Below are 20621 nucleotides of genomic sequence, written 5' to 3' on the forward strand. Positions count from 1 at the left end.
GTATATGTGTGTTTGGTAAGAAGGACATAATTTCTAATTAAGAAATTAAAAGAGGTTGTTGGTTTATAACATAATACAGAAATTCATGAGTCTCTGATAATAGATCAGTTAAATGAATGGGAATAAATATAGATATCTTCCTATTATCATACAGATGGAGAATGAGTTAGATTCTGCTCGCTCTGAAATAGAACTCCTCAGGAGTCAGATGACAAATGAGAGAATCTCCATGCAGAATCTAGAAGCTTTGCTGGTGGCCAATCGAGACAAAGAATATCAGTCTCAGATAGCGCTTCAAGAAAAAGAATCCGAAATTCAGCTTCTTAAAGAACACCTTTGTTTGGCAGAAAATAAAATGTGAGTTGATTAGCAATATAATAGCATAAAGTCATATTTTTAAAATTGTTGATAGGTTAGTAGAATTCTATAGGTTAGTAGAATTTTAAAGCTGGAATTTAGACAATTTAGTGCCATTCATTAAACTGAGGACCAGAAATATTGGGATTTGCCCAAGATATAGTACTCATTTCTATTATATGTTTATCTGAATTTACCTAAACTTAAATTTAACCATCAACAAAGATGATAGTTAAATTTAAGTTAACCAAAAAAAATTTTTTTTTAAGTTAACCATCTTTGTTGATGGTTAAATTTAACCATCAGAGCTTTGGATATAATAGAATATCTGACCTAAAATATTACCTTTTAGAAATATTACAGCAAGTTTTTGGAAAAAAATTAAGCACTTCCGAAACCAGAATAATTTTTCTGTTTATGGACCCACCTGGTATTGCTGCCTAGACTTTAGACTTGTCTCAGAGTATTTCCTTATATACCTGTAAGTATATATTGGGTACCTGGAAGAACTCCCATAGAATACTAAAGACCTTTAGGACACTGATTTTGATTTTGTTTTTTTTGTTTTTTTTTTTTTTTTAAGCATCCCTAGCACCATTAGCATCTTACTATAAGACCATTGGCTAGAAGGTTGGGCAGAAATGCCTGCCTGGATAGTGAATGTTTTATTATTAAATTTGGTGACTTCTCACAAAAACTGATGGGGACTATTAGCCTCTGTTGTTATGTGTCCCATCTATAACATCAGCTTCAACTCTGCCCTCCCATCTGATCATGGGACCTGGGGAAGGATAGGAATCATGGTCTCAGGAATTAGTCATTCCTGGGAGCACCTGACTGAGCAAAGGCTACAAAGCCAAGGCCAGTTTCCTTGAGAAACTGTTTTCAGGTTATGGCAGCTGTGAGTCATTCTTTTTAGTCACTGTAGCTGGGATTTTGTAATATTTTCAACTGGTTTTGTAATATTTTCAACTGGTTTTCAATCACTTGCTCAAGCTGTTAGGTGGAAATCTACCCTAATGAGATATGCCCAACCTCCCCGCCCCCCACCTTTAGGGGTACATTGTGTTTTAGACTGGTTGGTAAGTACAATCATTTAGAACTGGTAAGCATAATAAACTTTTGTGTTCTTAATCTCTATAAAGTTTATATTTCAGCAGTCAACAGTACTGTCCTGAAGGCAAGCAAAGAGGATAGAATGTTCTGTGCAAGCAGCATTCATTGCTTTCATCATCCTTCTTATGATAATGTGCCTTATCAGAGGGTTTTTGAGGCATTGATTGTCCCTAAGGAGGATCCTGTTAAATTGAAGACATATTACATTTTTAACAGTTTGTATATCAAATTTCATTATGAATTGCATGAATCAAATTTCATTATAAGTATATACAAAACACTTGGTTTGGGACGCCTGGGTGGCTCAGCGATTGAGTGGTTTGCCTTCAGCCCAGCGCATGATCCTGGAGTCCCGGGATCGAGTCCCGTGTCAGGCTCCCTCATAGAGCCTGCTTCTCCTTCTGTCTGCCTATGTCTCTACCTCTCTCTCTCTCTGTGTCTCTCATGAATTAAAAAAAAAACAACACACATACTTGGTTGATTTCATAAATATATATAATAGGACTAATCACAATGTTGATTATTTGGTTATAATACTACTTTGCATATAATACCTTAGAGTACTTTAAAAATAGATAATATAGATAGATAATAGGTAATATTATCCCATCTAAACATAGGGAAACAGATAAGGTTTAACTAATTGAATGGGACTGGGACAGCTTAGTCTTTTCAAGCAGACTACTTTCATATTTACTACATCTAAAATTGGCATATTTTAGATGTACTAATACAACCATAAAAATCACAGTTTGGCTTTGTTCCAGCTAAGGAACCATGGCCAACATGGTTTAATGTACTCTAGAAGTCCTAGCTGTACTTTAAATTTAATCAACTGTCACACTTTTTTATACAGGGCCATCCAGAGTAGAGACGTGGCCCAGTTCAGAAATGTTGTAACACAATTGGAAGCCGATTTAGACATTACCAAACGACAACTAGGGACGGAACGCTTTGAAAGGTAAGTTTGTCTTTATGCAATGTTTGAAAATCTGGAAGGCATTGTTTTTTAGATAACAACAGATTCTGGTAATTTCATGATGCTTAGCTTTTAAAGTATGAACCGAACTACAGTTTTATGACAGTATTAATAATATCACTGGATATAAAGTTTAAAAGCCTCACTATTTTGCTTCAGAGAGAGGGCTGTACAAGAACTTCGCCGCCAGAATTACTCAAGTACTGCTTATCATATGAGTTCTACAATAAAGCCAAATACAAAATGTCATTCACCAGAACGTACTCACCATCGATCTCCTGACCGAGGCCTAGATCGATCATTAGAAGAGTAAGTAGTTCAAAGATCCATTCTCTGGGGACCATATAGCAACGTACAGTGAATATTTGAGGGAGTAAGTTCAAATTAATTTATCATTAATAGTGCTATTTAAACACAATTACATGGTAAGGTATGTAGACATAAAAATATTTTAATCATTGGTTTTATATAAATTTTCTAAAATGAAAGATCTTTATTCTATCTAATATTTACATAAATTATATTTTTAAAATCTGACTTTATTCTAAAACTTAAATTTTCCATATGCTTTCATTAGTAAAATATTGATTAATTATTATAGTACCATAATATGCTTTAGGGACATAGTTTATTTTTCAGAGGAAAATATTTTAGATGTAGTCCTATATGTCACAAATTTTGTAAAAGCATTTATATTTGGAAATAAATTCAAACTTAAAAGAAGTTATAAAAATAAACTAATGCAGAAAACGACTGTATACCTTTTACCCATACTCACTGTTGTTAAAGTTTTACCCCATTTGTTTTCTCTGTGTTAGAGACAACTGCTGTCTTATGTACTCACATTTTTGCATATGTTCCCTCTCTCTCCTTGCACACAGGTGCATGCACACGCACGCATATACACATTTTAAAAACATAACCAGTATCTCCAGTTCCTAACTATCCTCCCAGATTTGCTCCTTCCCTTTTTCCATTTTGTATTTGTGTGTTCTTTCTTCTACAGTTGAGAACCCTGGTTCAACATCAACATGTTTATCAACAGTATGCACATAGTTACCCAGAATACATTTAAAATAGCTTCAAAATTTCTCCACCTATGTCACTACATTAAACAGACCACTTAAAAGTTCATGGTCCATTTGTAATTCCTGTGCACTACTTTGCCCAAATCTTGAGGGTATATAGTCAAATACTAAGTTTATAAATTACTTGGATTAATTTCTTTTTTCCCTTTTTGCTGTGATTATGATATGCATTTAAAATAACATTAGATTCCTTTACTTCAATTTGCTTTCATTTTTATTTCCCCCTTCCTCGTTTTTTCCTTGATTTAGTTGTATTTTTGAATATGTAGATTCATATACTTTTAAAGTCAAAACTCTGCAAAAAGTAATATACAATTGTTACTTTCTCCTGAATGCCTTCCATCTCATGTCCCCCATATTCCTTTACATTACAAAGGCTCCATGTTTTTTTATTTTTTAGGACTATTCTGATGGCTGGTAAACTGGCTCTTCAAAGAAGGGGAGGGAAAAGCCCTTATTTGTAGCATTTATCAATTTCATTGGTGTAAACTGCCCACTGTGGCCAGTTTCCTGGCCAGTTAGTTTACTTGTTTCTTTCTTCTTTATTGAAGTGTAGTTGACATACATTGTTATCCTAGTCTCAGGTATATAATACAGTGATTACACGAGTCTATACATACATTGCACAGTTTCAAAGTACCATGCTGGTTTAACCACCGGGTCACAAAATTCCTGAATGTTTACAATCAGCTGTGAGCCAGTTCCAGCATACCAATAGGCTAGTGCCTATAAGAGCTCTTACTTTTAAGTATTTGCTTAATTTCATGTGAGTTTATTTTCCACATAAAATTTAGGGTCAGCTTGTCTAGCTCCATCTTAAAAAGCCTGTTGGAATTTTTATTAGCATCACATTCAATTTATAAATTAACTTGGGGATAACTGACATCTTAGTAATGTTGAGCTGTCCTAACCCAAAAAAGAGAGATGTCTTTCCATTTTTTCAGTCACTTTGTGTCATTCAAGAATGAGTTGTAGTTTTCTTTTTATCAGTTTTGAACATTCTTAAGTTTATTCCTAAATATTTTATCTTCAGGTTATTCTCCCCATTTTATCTTAAAAAAATACTCTTTTTGCATGTTAATTTATCATGTTATCTTGCTAAATTTTTTAAAAGATTTTATTTATTTATTCATGAGAGACAGAGAGAGAGAGAGAGAGAGAGAGGCAGAGACATAGGCAGAGGGAGAAGTAGGCTCCATGCAGGGAGCCCGATGTGGGACTCCATCCCGGTCTCCAGGATCACGCCCTGGACTGAAGGTGGTGCTAAACCGCTGAGCCACCAGGGCTGCCCTTGCTAAAATTTTTTTATTCTTTCATTAAGTTTTGGCATAGATTCTTTAGGGGAGTCCAGATATATTATCATGTCACCTGCAAAAAAGAGATCATTTTATTTCTTCTTCTCCTTTTTTTTATCTCTCGAATTGCATTGTCTAGTTAATTGCAATAGCTGATATCTTCAGAATAATGATAAATAGTAGTGGAGAAAATAGGCATCCTTGTTTTGATTCTGACCTTAAGTGGAATGCCTCTAGGGTTTGTCAAATAAAAGTAAGATGCTGGCTTTAGGACTGAGATATAAATATTTTATTATATCTATCCATTTTTATACTATCAAGATTTATTTTATTAGGAATGAGTGTTTAATTTTTTCAAGGGCTTTTTCAGCATCTATAGAGATAAGGTTTTTCCCTTTAGAACTATTAATCTAAAAAAAAACTATTAATATGTGAATTATATGAAAAGGTTTTCAGATATTGAACCATCTTTGAATTTATGGTATAAACCTTGGTCTTAGTGTATTCTATTCTTAATGTTCACTTATATTTTATTTTAGATTTGTGTATCAATATTCACAAGTGATATTGGCCTATAATTTTTTTCTTTGTACTCTCTTAGCAAGTTTAGATATCAATGTTATATATGCTGCAAAAAAAGGAATTTGAGAGTTTTTAATATACTATGCTTTGAAACAATTTATGTAGTTTGTGATTATCTAATCTCTAAGGGTTTGGTTGGGTTCACCTGTGAAACCACACAGCCTTGGTTCTTCTTTTTTGTGAGGTATACTTCCTTGTTAAATTTTTCTGGTTTTTTAAAAATTGTTTTAGGCTTTCTATCTCTATTTGTCTAAAAATTATTTCTTTTAGAGTTTTTTTTTAAAGATTTTATTTATTTATTTGAGAGAGAGGGAAAGCATGTACTAGCAGGGGAGAGGAAGAGGGAGAAGCAGACTCTCTGTTGAGCAGGGAGCCCAGTGTGGGGCTCTATCCCAGGACCCTGGAATCTTGACCTGAGCCGAAGGCAGACACTTAACCAACTGAGCCACAAGACACTTAACTGCCTCTTTCTAAGTTTTTAAATTTCTTTGCACAGAAGTAACCAACGCTGTATCTTATGAATTTTTAAATTTCCTCTGCATCAATAGTCATATCCCATAGTCATTTTTAAATTGTGTATATGTGCTTTCCTCTTCTGTTTCTTGGTTACCTTAGCCAGTGAATTGTTTACTTTGTTCATTGCTACAAAGAACAAGCATTTTGACTTATTGATTTATTTTTCTTTATCTTATTAATTTCTGGTTTTGTTTATATTATTTCCTTCCTATGCTTTATTTACTTTGTTATTTTTCCCCTTAGTATATTAAGTTAGGAATTTAACTCATTTATTGCCATTCTTTAATTTTTATTGATGTAAGTATTTATTTCTATGAATTTTCCAGTGATCATTGCTTTAAATGTATCCCACAGATTCTGATATATAGTGTTTTCATTATCATGATTTTTTAGAAATTCTGTAATTTCTATTTATGTTTTCACTTTTACCTAAGAGTTATTTGATATAAAAGTCATAATTTTCAGTAAGAAGAACTTTTTGTGTTTCCATTTTATTTTTAAATTTATAGTGTTATTGCATTGTGTTTAGAGAGTATTGTTTATAATATTTTTTGTGGAAAATACCTAAGTTTTCTTTGTACTTCAACACATGTTCAGTTTTTGTGGATAGTTTATGTGCATCAGAGAAGATATATTCTCTCTTATCAGAAATATATGTATAAAAAAAGAAATATATGTATAGATTTCTAAAAGATTTACCTTTTTGCTTTCATTTAGTTTTTTATGTCATTGCTTAATTTTTTAAAAAAATTTTTATTTATTTATTCATGAGAGATACACAGAGAGAGGCAGAGACATAGGAAGAGGGAGGAGTAGGCTCCCTCTAGGGAGCCCTATGTGGGACTCAATACAGGAACTGCAGGATCACGCCCTGAGCCAAAGGCAGAAGCTCAACCACTGAGCCATCCAGGGGTCCTTGTCGTTGCTTAAGTTTTGTTCACTTGACCTGTTTTACTAAGAATGATGCTTAAAAATCTCCTATTATTATTTTTTTATTTCTTTTTATATCTCCTATAAATTTTGTTTTATGTAGGTGGTTTAGTGTCTTATTTGTTGCATGGATATTCTGAACTGTTGTATCTTCATTGTGGGATGTGGATTTTATGAAGTGTGCTTTACTGATGCATTTAATTTTTTGAAGGTGGAAAGGGCTGGGTGTCTATGTCTACTTTGTTTAGTATTAGAGTTGCATGTACTTATTGTCTTCATCTGCCTTGCAAATCTTTGTCAATCTCTTTATTTTTAGCTTTTCTGAGTCACTGCATTTTAAGTATCTTTCTCATTTATAGTATGGATTTAAGTTTTGCTTTATGAGCCATTTTGAAATAATGAATGAGTTAAATTTTTTCACATTATTGATATGACTGTGAAATTTGGTCTCAACTCTGTTATGTTAACTGTGTTTATCATGGGACATTGTATCTCTCAGTTTGGCTATTTGCTTTTGGTCATTTCTTTTGATATTCAGGAAGGTCTGCATTTATTATACTAGTCACATTTCTATTAATAATTTTAATAGTGCCATTAATTCCCTTTTTCTTACTTAACCTTTTGCTGTTAGTTTTAAATGGTATATTTTGACTGCCACCTATTATCTAGACAATAATCAATGTACTTTAATTTACTTTCCCCAACTACTGATCTGTTCACTGCCCCTATAGTTTTACCTTTTCAAGGTTGCTATATAAATGGAATCATGCATATAGTCTCTAGTGGCTGACTCTCACTCAGCACAATATATTTGAGATATATCCAGGATGTTGTATGGATCAGATGTTGCATGTTCCTTTTAACTGCTGAGCAGTATTTCCTTGTATGTCTGTACCACGGTTTTGTTTGCTTTGTTATACTTTTTATTTTGGGATTACTACAGTCTCATAGGTGGTTGCAAAAATAGTACAGACAATCCCAGATATCCTTACCCCAACTTCCCAATGGCAATATCTTACAAACCAGGAAATTGATATCACTACAATATGATTAACTAGGCCATAGGCCTTATTCAGATTTCATTCATTTTTATATGCACTCATATGTATGTGTGTGCAGTTTTCTACACAACACACATATGCCACAATTACAAGCAAGATGCTATACTATATTGTTCATCAGCACCAAGGAACTTCTCCCCTCATATGATACCTTTTTATAGTTACAGCCCTCCCTTCCCTCCTTCTCCCTAGCAAACACTAATTTGTTCTCCATATCTTTAATTCTGTCATTTTAGAATGTTATAAAAATGGAATCACACATAGCATGTAACATTTTGAGACTGGCTTTTTAAATTTAGCACAATGCCCATGAGATCCATCCAAGTTGTTGTATGCATCAATCATAAGGGACTCTTAACTATAGGAAACAAACTGAGGGTTGCTGGAGGGGCAGTGCATGGGGGAATGGGGTCACTGGGTAATGGGCATTAAGAAGGGCACTTGATAGAATGAGCACTGGGTGTTATATGCAGCTGATCAATCATTAAATTGCACCCCTGAAACTAATACTACACTATATGTTAACTAAATTGAATTTAAATAAAAAATTTTTAAAGAAAAAAATAATTCATTTATTTTTATTGTTGAATATTATTTCATGTTATGGGTGTATCAAATTTTCCGAAAGCTGAATGAAAAAGATATATTGTATATATTTTCCTTCACAGAGGCTGGGAAAAAAATTTTAAGTATTGCCAAAGTAATGTCAAAATACATTTTTTAATATTGGTGAAATCTTTGCATTAAATATATTAATCTGCAGTTTTTTTCTCTCTCATAGGAATCTTTGCTATAGAGATTTCTGACACATGAAAAGATTCTTCACATCCTTGGGAAAGGTCAAAGTTACAAACTGATTTTTTTTTTGCTATATGATTGCATTTATCTTTTGAATGCTTGACAATGTTAAATGTATTTATTAACTTTGTGCCTCTGAATCTCTGTTCTCATGTGCCATATCGCAGTGATCTGAGATGACTTATAGAAACAAAATGCATATGGCTCTTTCTATCCATGCAGTAATAGTGAGTGTAAAATCTGCTTACTTCACTATTGAACACTGTTATGTTAACTATCCCGAGTAAATAAAGAAGCTTATAAAAAGAGGGAAAAGTGTTTTTACAAAACTGATTTCCTTTCCTTTCTTGATATCTCAAATAATTGGTTGGTTAAATTTTTTCTTTGTGATTTATGCTTTCATTGCTGGAGAAGTTGTGCCAAAATAGGCACAGTTTACCAATACTGGCCTGGGACCCAATATTCCATTTTGGAACCAACCTGACATAATTTCCAGGCCATAATCTGATTTTAAACAGCAGATAGTAGGAGTCTGTCAGAGTTTTTAAACCCATAGTATTGTACCACTAATTAATATACATTTTCTGCAATTGTGTTTACCCCTACCATATTTAGAAAGGTAGGTGATGCTATATTTGTTAAGAATGTAAGATTTTTAAAAAAAATCTGTATTTTAATAAGTTTTCTTTAAAATATTAAAGTACTGCAATCAACTTAATTGCCATTTTATTTTTTTGCCCGTGACAGGTGTCTGTAATGTAGAGTAACAAGTTTAGTGATGTTTTCTTATTCCTCCTAAAATTTTCTAAATCTTTTACCTTTTCTTTCCATAGGCTTTGATTTAATGTTGATATTAAAGCCTGTACACTACTGTATTTTACTGATTGATATGAGGTATTTGTATTCTTGCCATTTTAATTAAAAAGAAAGTCCTGTCATTAATAATATTCATATGAAGTTTAGACAGTTTCTCATCTTATATAGTTACTATGCAGTATCAACTACAGTAGGAGAGTCCTCTGTTTAAGTCTGTGTAATCATTATCACTCTGATATTTTATAATGAATCATGCTATATATTCACCTTTAGATTTGATTTTTAAAAACCCTTGAGTTTTACCTCAACTAGTCAAGACAGTTTATAGAATCATTTTAAAAATAGAATAATTAATTTTTAAATATTTTTTTAAGATTTATTATTCAAGAGACAGACAGAGAGAGAGAGAGAGAGAGCAGAAACACAGGCAGAGAGAGAAGCAGGCATCATACAGAGAGGCCTGACATGGGAGTCGATCCAGGGTCTCCAGGATCACGCCCTGGGCTGCAGGCAGCGCTAAACCACTGCGCCACGGGGCTCCCTAAAAATAAAATAATTTAAAAAAAATGTCTTTTTATAAACATTTAGAGAATAGTAAACAAAAAAGTTTGTCTTGCTAACACTAAGTATTATACTGATAAAGTATGCAAAATTACCCGTTGGTAGGTAATGCCATGACCTAAGTACTAGGTCACCACAGATTCCAATTTAGTCTGATGTACCCTCCTAGAAGAGCTGACAAGAGCTGAGTGTCATCTGTTCATTTGCATTTAACATACGTTGTCTGTGGAGGGCTGTATGTAGGGGAGAGGAAGCATGAGAGAATAGGAATGAAGTAGTGAAAAATATTTCCATACTTGATTACAAGTATACTGGTAACTTGACTTGTGCTGTTAATTATAGAATATTTTAAAAGGAAAAGTATATGCAAAAGTATGAATGGGTCAACATTATCCAAAGCTGGAAACTGCAACTGTATTCTATGTTAAGACTCAAAGAAAGGATTTTTTTCTTATGGTAATATTAAGAAACACATATCCTTTTAAGTGAGATTCTAATCACTAGAGATAAATATATAATACCTATTGATATGTGAAGAGACAGCTGAATCAATAAAAAATACAATCAAAAAATATACCAAACATATTATTTTCTTGATGACATAAAAAATCTGAAAAGGGGCTCTCAGCTTTGAATGTGATAGTTACTACAGCATCCACTCTTGTGGCAAGTAAGGTATTTTAAAAGAGAGATTGTTAACTCTCCAAGTATAAATATCTCAAATGTGCTGTGTCTCATTCAATACACCTAAACTAAATTCCACAATGTCTGCCCCTTGCATTCTCTGCCTCTGTTCTCTATGGTAGTGTCACCGGCTACCATGTTTGATGCCTGAGCCCTGTGCCCACATGCGATCTCAGGTCACTTCCTTCCCCTCTCACTCCATACATTAAGTCAACACAAGTGTCATTTCCTACCATGTAATGTTGCTGAAATAAATTAAAGAAAACCTAAATAAGTGAAAATATTCCCCACATTCATGGATTGGAAAGCTTAATATTGTTAAGATGGCAATATTCCCCCACCATCTTCAGGTTAAATATAATTCTTATCAAAATCCAATGGTGGGTTTTTTTTTTTTCAGAAATGGAAAAGGCAATCTTAAAATTTATATCGAATTGCAAGGGACTCAGAATAGCCTAAACAATCTTGAACAAGAACAAAGTTGGAGGATCCACATTTCCCAATTTCAAAAGTTACTGAAAAGCTGCAGTAATCAAAATAGTGTAGTACTGCCATAAGGATAGACATATGGATGAATGGAATAGAAGTGAAAGTCCAGAAATAAACTCATACATCTATAGTCAATTGATTTTTGACAAAGGTGCCAAGACCATTCAATGGAGAAAGAACACTCTCTTCAGCAGTGATGCTGAGACACCTGGATAACCATAGGCAAAAGAGTGTAGCTGGACCTTTACACACCACATACAAAAATTAACTCAAAAGGGATCATATACCCAAATTTAAGTGCTAACTTACAAAATTCTTTGAAGAAAACATAGAGACACATCTTCATAATCTTGGATTTTTACAATGATTTCTTACATATGAAATAAATAGCAACACAAATAGATAAATTAGACTTCAGAATTAATATCTTTGCACATTAAAAGACACAAATAATAGGAGAAAGTGAAAGCTAACCCAAATAATAGGAGAAAATATTTGCAAATCATGTATCTGTAAGAGTGTTAGTATCTAGAAAAATAAAGAATTTTCAGAACCTGACAACAAAAAACAACTCAATTTAAAAATGGGCACTTGAATTGGCATTTCTCCAAAGAAGGTATACCAGTGGTCAATAAGGACATGAAAAGATACTCATCCTCAGTTATTAGGGAAATGGAAACAAAAACTATAATAGCAATCACTTCACATGCACTAGGATTGCTATCATAGAAAAGATAGACAATAATAAATACCAATGAGAACATGGAGAAATTGAAACCCATTGCTGGTAGAAATATAGAATGGTACAGCCACTGTGGGAAACAGTTTGGTGGTTCCTTAATAAATTAAATGTAGAACTACCATATGACCCAGCAATTTGACCCCTAGATATAATCCAAAAGAACTGAAAAAGTATTAATAAAAATATTTGGGCATGAATATTCATAGCAGCTCTAATTCAAAATAAGCAAAAGATAGAAAGAACCCAAATGTCCAACAACTGATGAATGAATAAACAGAATGTGATATAACCCTACAATGGAATATTACTCAGTTATATTCATATAAAATGAATGAATTACTGATATATGAATACCCCTTGAAAACTAAAAAAAAGAATCCAAGCATAAAACCACATATTTTAAGATTCCATTCTTATGAAATATCTACAACAGGCAAATCCAGACTGAAAGCAGATTAGTGGCTGCCAGAAGGTGATGGGGAAGGACTGCTCAGTGGGGACAGGATTTCTGTTTAGGGTGATAAACAAGCTTTAGAACAAGATAATGGTAATGATTATACAACATTACAAATGCACTTAATGCCACTGAATTGTATAATTTTAAGTGGTTAAAATTGTAAATATTATGTGTCTTTACCACAATAAAAAAGTCATTTCCTCAAGATTTCTATGATTCCTAACATTGGTCAAACTGGATCATATTCTCCTGTAAAAGCACTCAATATTTCTCCTTTAAAAGACAGTTGTAATAATTATTTGTGTAATTTTTCTCATATCTGTCTTTCCTTCTGTACTGTAAGATATATCAAGGCAAGGGATGATATCTACATCATTGTATCTGCTAGAATTTAGCACAATACTTGACACATACTAGGTATTTTATAAATTCTTTTGGAATAAATGAATGAATATCCCCAATTCCTGGCAAGTCTATCTCATAAATATCTTTGGGACGAGTTTACTTTTCTTTCTTCTCACTGTAATCCAGACCATAATAACCTTTCATCTAGAATAATGCAACAGCCTCCTGTTTATCTTCTTTCAGTCATTCTTCCATTTAATCCATTCTTTACACTATAATCAAAGAAATAGTTTTAAAACACAAATACAGTCATATCCCTGTCCACATACATACTCTGTGAGTACCAAACTTGCCATTATACGAAAGTCCAAGCTCTTTAACATTGCCATCTCAGGCCTTTCTGATTTGGTTCTTTTTTTTATGTCTTGAGTGTCATAACTCATCCCTCCTACATTTCAATTATATATTAAAGTTATTTTTAATTACTTCCAGCACTTGGAACAGTTTACGCTCTTTTATCTCTTGGCCTTTGCACATGCTCTTTCCTCTGCTTGGATCACTTGTTTTTGTTTCTCCTATTCTCCCTCCCAGCCTGGAAAATTCTTGTTTGGCTTAACATTGTATCCTCAGTTCCTGTCATAGTGCCTGGCACATAGTATGTGCTCAACAAATATTTCCTTTAAAAAATGAAAGTCTAACTAGATTTCTTGTCTAAATTCTATGTATTCTTCTATTATTGTTTACTTATCTTTTGTGCTTCATTGGATTCTAATTGTATGATCTTGTTTGCATGTCATACCTGCTAGACTGTTATCTCCATGAAGACAGAGAATAGTCTGATTTACTTATCAATGGTACAAACTATAATAGACTTACAGTGGTTTCCAGTTGATACATATTCATTGAAAGAATAAAGAATATAGGTGATTAAGATTATATGTTCTAGAGTCCCACTGTTTGACTTTAAATCATGTCTCTACACTTAGTAGCTGTGTACTTGATTAAGTTAAACTTTCTAAACTTTATTTTCCTTATTTGTAAACGTTGTATCTATAATAGTACCCAACTCAAAATAGTATCATGTAGATTGACAGAGATAATATATCTAGAGTGTTTAGTTTCAGTACAATGTCAGACTATACTAGGTGGTCAATAGATGTTTTTATTATTTGTTCAATTAATAAATATATAGGTTTGAGACTCAAGAGAGAAAACTTGGCTGAGAAAAAGATTTGGTAGTCCTCAGCAGGTATGGGATAGGAGATAAAAAAAAAAAAAGGAAAAACAAGATAGGGAAAATAAAAGGTAGTTCAGGAAGTAATTAAAAATAACTGTGGTTTACCAGATGGCTTCAGTCATAAATAGTACTTTATAGTCATTATATTGTGAATACAATATAAACCTAAGCAAAATTATAAAATTAATTAATGAGAAGATGAAGGAAAAGGAAAGAAGCAATGTGTGATAAAAGCCCAAGAAGGCACAAAAGCTAAATTTTCTTTCATACTTGGAAGTCAATAGGTAATGTCTAAAAACTGAAAAATCAAGAAATAACAATATAAGTATGTTAAGTACAAGGATACCTAGACAATCAGCAAAAGAGGTAAAAATGGTTGCCTTTGGGAGAAGGTAATGAAAAGGGGAGAATGAGGCTGGCTGAAGACTGTTGTCTTAATAACCTTGAAGAACTATTTGAGTGTTTCATAATATTGGTTAAAGTCAAAACAAAAATGCATAAATATTAAGTTTTTATATTTTAAGAGAAGATGAGAGATAGGTCATTAGCTAGAAGGCTTTTGAAGTCTAACTCCCATCATTTCTAAATTATTTTACCCTTCTCTGACTTCCTATTAAAATGCTTAACTTTGTAAGGGGTATATCATGTAAATGCCTTATATTACACCTATTTATCTTCATGTTTTCATTTTCTAATAGACTTTGGATATTTTGAGGTGAAAGAATATATTTTTACTTATTTATATCTTTATCCCCAGCCTTCTCCTACTCAAAGTGGTGCTTTGTACATGACAGGTAGTCTTTAAAAGTATGTTGAATGGGTGAAAGTATATTTAACTATGTCCCCACTTCATTTGTTTTTGCTTTGTTTTATCAGATATACTTGGACCCATTGTTTAAGTTTTTCCATCTCTCACCATGCTGAAAATGTAAGTAGTTTAATAAATGTTAGGAGGATTAACAGATGCAATATCAGATCTCTAAATTATGAACTAGATAATGAAATTTATCAACATGGCAAAACTAGTTTTCCAAAACAACATACACTGTTTTAATTTCTAGAGAAATAAAGTACAATACATTTATACCTTTTATGTCTCTACCGTACTCTATCTTCATTGACTTAATAAGTGTTCTGTTATTTGTATACATCAGGGCTTATTTATGACATTCCCTGGTACTGGGAATATATAGACTTTGTTCCTGTTCCTCAAAACATTTCCTTTGAGTCAGAACTCATTCTTCCCTCTCCCACTGTTCTTCCTTTTAATGACTTTATTGAGATATAATTCATATACCATATAATTTACCTGTTTAAAGTATATAACTCAGTTGTTTTTAGCATATTCACAGAGTTTTGCAACCTTCGCTTCCATCTAATTTTGGAATATTTTCTGTCATCCCAAAAGAAACACCATACCCATTAGCCATCACTCACTCCTTATTCCCTTCCACACACTCAACCCCCTAGACAACCACTAAGCATCTTATAGTTTCTCTTATTTGCCTATTCTGGACATTTCACATAAAAGGAACCATATGACATGTGGGGTTTTGTGACTGGATTCTGTCATAAAGCATAATGTTTTCAAGGGTTTTCTATATTATAACAGGTATTGGTACTTCATTTTTATTGCCAAATTGTATTGCATTATATGGATATACTGTATCTTATTTATTCGTTTAGTTGTTGATGAACATTTGGACTGTTTATACCTTTTGGCTGTTACAAATAGCAGTTCATGTACAAGTCTTTGTATGGGCTTATGTTTTCTAAATGTACCTAGGAGTGAACTTTCTGGGTCATATAGTAATATTTTTAGGAATCTCCAATCTGTTTTTCAAAAAAGTTATACTATTTTACATACCCATCAGCAATGTTTTGGGGTCCAATTTCTGCACATCCTCACCAGTATTTGTTATTATTTGTCTTTTTTAAAAAGTAGCCATTTTAGTGGGTATAAAGTGGTATTATTTTGATTTATATATTTCCCTAATAGCTATTGGTAATTAATATCTTGTCATGTGCTTATTTGTCATATGTATATTATCTTTGGAGAAATGTCTATTCAGATTCACTGCCTATTTATTAATTGGGTTATTTTTATTGTTGAGTTGTAGGTTTTCTTTATATATTCTGGATACTAGACTCTTATCAATACAGAACTACAGATTTTAATTCCATTTGGTTGGTTATCTTTTTACTTTTTCAGTGGTATCACTTACAATACATAGATTTTAATTATTAAAGTTCAATTTGTATTTTTTTTTCTTTTATTGTACTTTTGGTGTTGTATCTAAGAAACCATTGCCTAACTCAAAATTATGAATACAGATTTCTTTTGTTTTCTCTTTTGGTATAGTCCCAATAGTTTATTTTTACTTTTGTTTCCCTTGCCTGAGGAAACATATCCATAAATATGTTGCTAAGGCCAGTATCCAAATGATTACTGCCTATGTTTTCTTTTAGGAGTTTTATGATGTCAGGTCTCACATTTTGGTATTTAAACCTCTTTGAGTTTGTTTTTGTGTACAGTATAAAAAAGTGGTCCATTTTCATTCTTTTGCATATAGTTGTCCAGTTTCCCCAACACCATTTACTTAATTGATTTTTTATTTTTTAAATTAATTTATTTTGGGTTTTATTTAAATTCAAGTTAGTTAACATATGTTATTAATTTTGGGGTAGAATTTAGTGATTCATCAGTTGCGTATTAACACCTAGTGCTCATTACATCAAGTGCCCTCCTTAATGCTTACTACCTAATTACCCCATCCTCCCACCCAGCTTATTTCCAGGAATCCTCAGTTTTTTCTCTATGGTTTCTCTCCCTCTGTTTTTGTCTTTTATTTTTCCTTCCCTTCCCATATGTTCAATCTGTTTATTTTTTAATCCCACATATAAGCAAAATCATATAGTATTTGTCTTTCTCTGACTGAATTCACTTAACATATATCCTCTAGTTCCATCCATGTTGTTGCAAATGACAAGATTTCATTCTTTTGATGGCTGACTAATCTTCCATTATACACAGACACACACACACACACACACACATGCCACATCTGCTTTATCCATTCATTCATCAATGGACATCTAAGCTCTTTCTGTAGTTTGGCTGTTGTGGACATTGCTGCTATAAACATTGGGGTGCAGTGCCCCTTTGAATCACTATGTTTGTATCCTTTGGATAAATACCTAGTAGTGCAATTGCTGGGTGGTAGGGTAGCTCTATTTTTAACTTTCTGAGGAGCCTCCATACTGTTTTACAGAGTGGCTACATCAGTTTGCATTCCCATCAACAGAGTGAGAGGATTCCCCTTTCTCTGCATCCTCACCAACATCTGTTGTTTCCTGAGTTGTTTATTTTAGCCATTCTGACTGGTGTGAGGTGCATCTTATTGTGGTGTTGATTTATATTTTCCTGATGGTAAGTGTTGATGAGCATTTTTTTCATGTGTCTGTTAACTATTTATATGTCTTCTCTGGAGAAATGTCTGTTCATGTCTTCTGCCCATTTCTTGACTGGATTTTTTTGGGGTTTGGGTGTTGAGTTAGGTGAGTTCTTTGTAGATTTTAGATACTGGCCCTTTATCTGATATGTCATTTGTGAATGTCTTCTCCCATTCTGTGAGTTGCCCTTCAATTTTGTTGATTGCTTCCTTTGCTGTGCAAAGGTTTTTTAATCCTTATGAAGTCCCAGTAGTTCATTTTCACTTTGTTTCCCCTTGGCTTTGTAGATGTGTCTAGCAAGAAGTTGTTCCAGTCGAGGTCAAAGAGCCTGCAGCCTGTGTTCCCTAGGATTTTGATGGATTCCTGTCTCACATTTAGGTCTTTCATCCCCTTTGAATTTATTTTTGTGTACGGTGTAAGAAAGTGGACCAGTTTAATTCTTCTGCATGTGGCTATCTAATTTTCCCAATGCCATTTGTTGAAGAGGCTATCCTTTTTCCATTGGATATTCTTTCCTGCTTTGTCAAAGATTAGTTGACCATAGAGTTGAGAGTTTATTTCTGGATTCTCTATTCTATTCCATTGAGATATGTGTCTGTTTTTATGTCAGTACCATACTTTTTTTTTCATGTTCTAGTTTTTTATTTATTTGTTTATTTATTTATATTTTTATTGGAGTTCAATTTGCCAACATATAGCATAACACCCAGTGCTCATCCCATCTAGTGCCCCCTCGGTGCCCGTCACCCAGTCACCCCCACCCCCCGGCCACCTCCCTTTCCACAACCCCTTCTTCGTTTCCCAGAGTTAGGAGTCTTTCATGTTCTGTCTCCCTTTCTGATATTTCCCACTCATTTTTTCTCCTTTCCCCTTTATTCCCTTACACTATTTTTTATATTCCCCAAATGAATGAGACCATATAATGTTTGTCCTTCTCCGATTGACTTATTTCACTCAGCATAATACCCTCCAGTTCCATCCATGTTGAAGCAAATGGGGGGTATTTGTCGTTTCTAATGGCTGAGTAATATTCCATTGTATACATAGACCACATCTTCTTTATCCATTCATCTTTAGATGGACACTGAGGTTCCTTCCACAGTTTGGCTATTGTGGACATTGCTGCTATAAACATTGGGGTGCAGGTGTCCCGGCATTTCACTGCATCTGTCTGTTTGGAGTAAATCCCCAGCAGTGCAATTGCTGGGTCGTAGGGCAGATCTATTTTTAACTCTTTGGGGAACCTCCACTCAGTTCTCCAGAGTGGCTGCACCAGTTCACAATCACACCACCAGTGTAAGAGGGTTCCCTTTTCTCCGCATCCTCTCCAACATTTGTGGTTTCCTGCCTTGTTAATTTTCCCCATTCTCACTGGTGTGAGGTGGTATCTCATTGTGGTTTTGATTTGTATTTCCCTGATGGCAAGTGATGCGGAGCATTTTCTCATGTGCATGTTGGCCATGTCTATGTCTTCCTCTGTGAGATTTGTTCGTGTCTTCTGCCCATTCCATGTTTGGATTGTTTGTTTCTTTGCTGTTGACTTTAATAAGTTCTTTATAGATCTCAGATACTAGTCCTTTATCTGATAGGTCATTTGCAAATATCCTCTCCCATTCTGTAGGTTGTCTTTTAGTTTTGTTGACTGTTTCTTTTGCTGTGCAAAAGCTTCTTATCTTGATGAAGTCCCAATAGTTCATTTTTGCTTTTGTTTCTCTTGCCTTCATGGATGTATCTTGCAAGAAGTTACTGTGGCCAAGTTCAAAAAGGGTGTTGCCTGTGTTTTCCTCTAGGATTTTGATGGAATCTTGTCTCACATTTAGATATTTCATCCATTTTGAGTTTATCTTTGTGTATGGTGTAAGAGAATGGTCCAGTTTCATTCTTCTGCATGTGGATGTCCAATTTTCCCAGCACTATTTATTGAAGAGACTTTTTTTCAGTGGATAGTCTTTCCTGCTTTGTTGAATATTAGTTGACCATAAAGTTGAGGGTCCACTTCTGGATTCTCTATTCTGTTCCATTGATCTATGTGTCTGTTTTTGTGCCAGTACCACACTGTCTTGATGACCACAGCTTTGTAGTACAACCTGAAATCTGGCATTGTGATGCCCCCAGCTATGGTTTTCTTTTTTAATATTCCCCTGGCTATTCGGGGTCTTTTCTTATTCCACACAAATCTTAAAATGTTTTGTTCCAACTCTGAAGAAAGTCCACGGTATTTTGATAGAGATTGCATTAAATGTGTAAATTGCCCTGGGTAGCATTGACATTTTCACATTATTAATTCTTCCAATTATGAGTATGGAATATTTTTCTATCTCTTTGTGTCTTCCTCAATTTCTTTCAGAAGTGTTCTGTAGTTTTTAGGGTATAGATCCTTTACCTCTTTGGTTAGGTTTATTCCTAGGTATCTTATGCTTTCGGGTGCAATTGTAAATGGGATTGACTCCTTAATTTCTCTTTCTTCAGTCTCATTGTTAGTGTATAGAAATGCCACTGACTTCTGGGCATTAATTTTGTATCCTGCCACAGTGCCAATTGCTGTATGAATTCTAGCAATCTTGGGGTGGAGTCTTCTGGGTTTTCCTTTTTTAAAAATTTTTATTTATTTATGATAGAGAGAGAGAGAGAGAGAGAGAGAGAGGCAGAGACACAGGCAGAGGGAGAAACAGGCTCCATGACCCGGAAGCCCAACGTGGGATTCGATCCTGGGTCTCCAGGATCGCGCTCTGGGCCAAAGGCAGGCGCCCAACCGCTGCGCCACCCAGGAATCCCTCTTTTGGGTTTTCTATGTACAGTATCATGTCATCTGTGAAGAGGGAGAGTTTGACTACTTCTTCGCCCATTTGAAAGCCTTTTATTTCTTTTTGTTGCCTGATTGCTGAGGCTAGGACTTCTAGTACTATGTTGAATAGCAGTGGTGAGAGTGGACATCCCTGTCTCGTTCCTGATCTTAGGCGAAAGGCTCCCAGTATTTCCCATTGAGAATGATATTTGCTGTGGGCTTTTCGTAGATGGCTTTTAAGATGCTGAGGAAAGTTCCCTCTATCCCTACACTCTGAAGAGTTTTGATCAGGAATGGATGCTGTATTTTGTCGAATGCTTTCTCTGCATC

At 34.0% G+C, this 20621-nt stretch overlaps 1 protein-coding gene across 1 annotated transcript in view; it reads left to right on the forward strand.

Annotated features, from left to right (window-relative positions):
• The window catches only part of TSGA10 (testis specific 10), a 123061-nt gene extending 113988 nt beyond the window's left edge, over positions 1-9073 (forward strand). Inside the window, exons 17-20 of the mRNA XM_055327980.1 lie at positions 155-357; positions 2330-2434; positions 2612-2761; positions 8706-9073. Coding sequence (XP_055183955.1) covers positions 155-357; positions 2330-2434; positions 2612-2761; positions 8706-8730 — 483 coding nt within the window. The 3' untranslated portion in view covers positions 8731-9073. The remainder of the gene's footprint in view (positions 1-154; positions 358-2329; positions 2435-2611; positions 2762-8705) is intronic.
• The last annotated feature ends 11548 nt before the right edge of the window (positions 9074-20621 follow it).

Source organism: Nyctereutes procyonoides, unplaced genomic scaffold, assembly GCF_905146905.1.
Source record: "Nyctereutes procyonoides isolate TBG_1078 unplaced genomic scaffold, NYPRO_anot_genome, whole genome shotgun sequence".
Taxonomy (NCBI): Eukaryota; Metazoa; Chordata; class Mammalia; order Carnivora; family Canidae; genus Nyctereutes; species Nyctereutes procyonoides.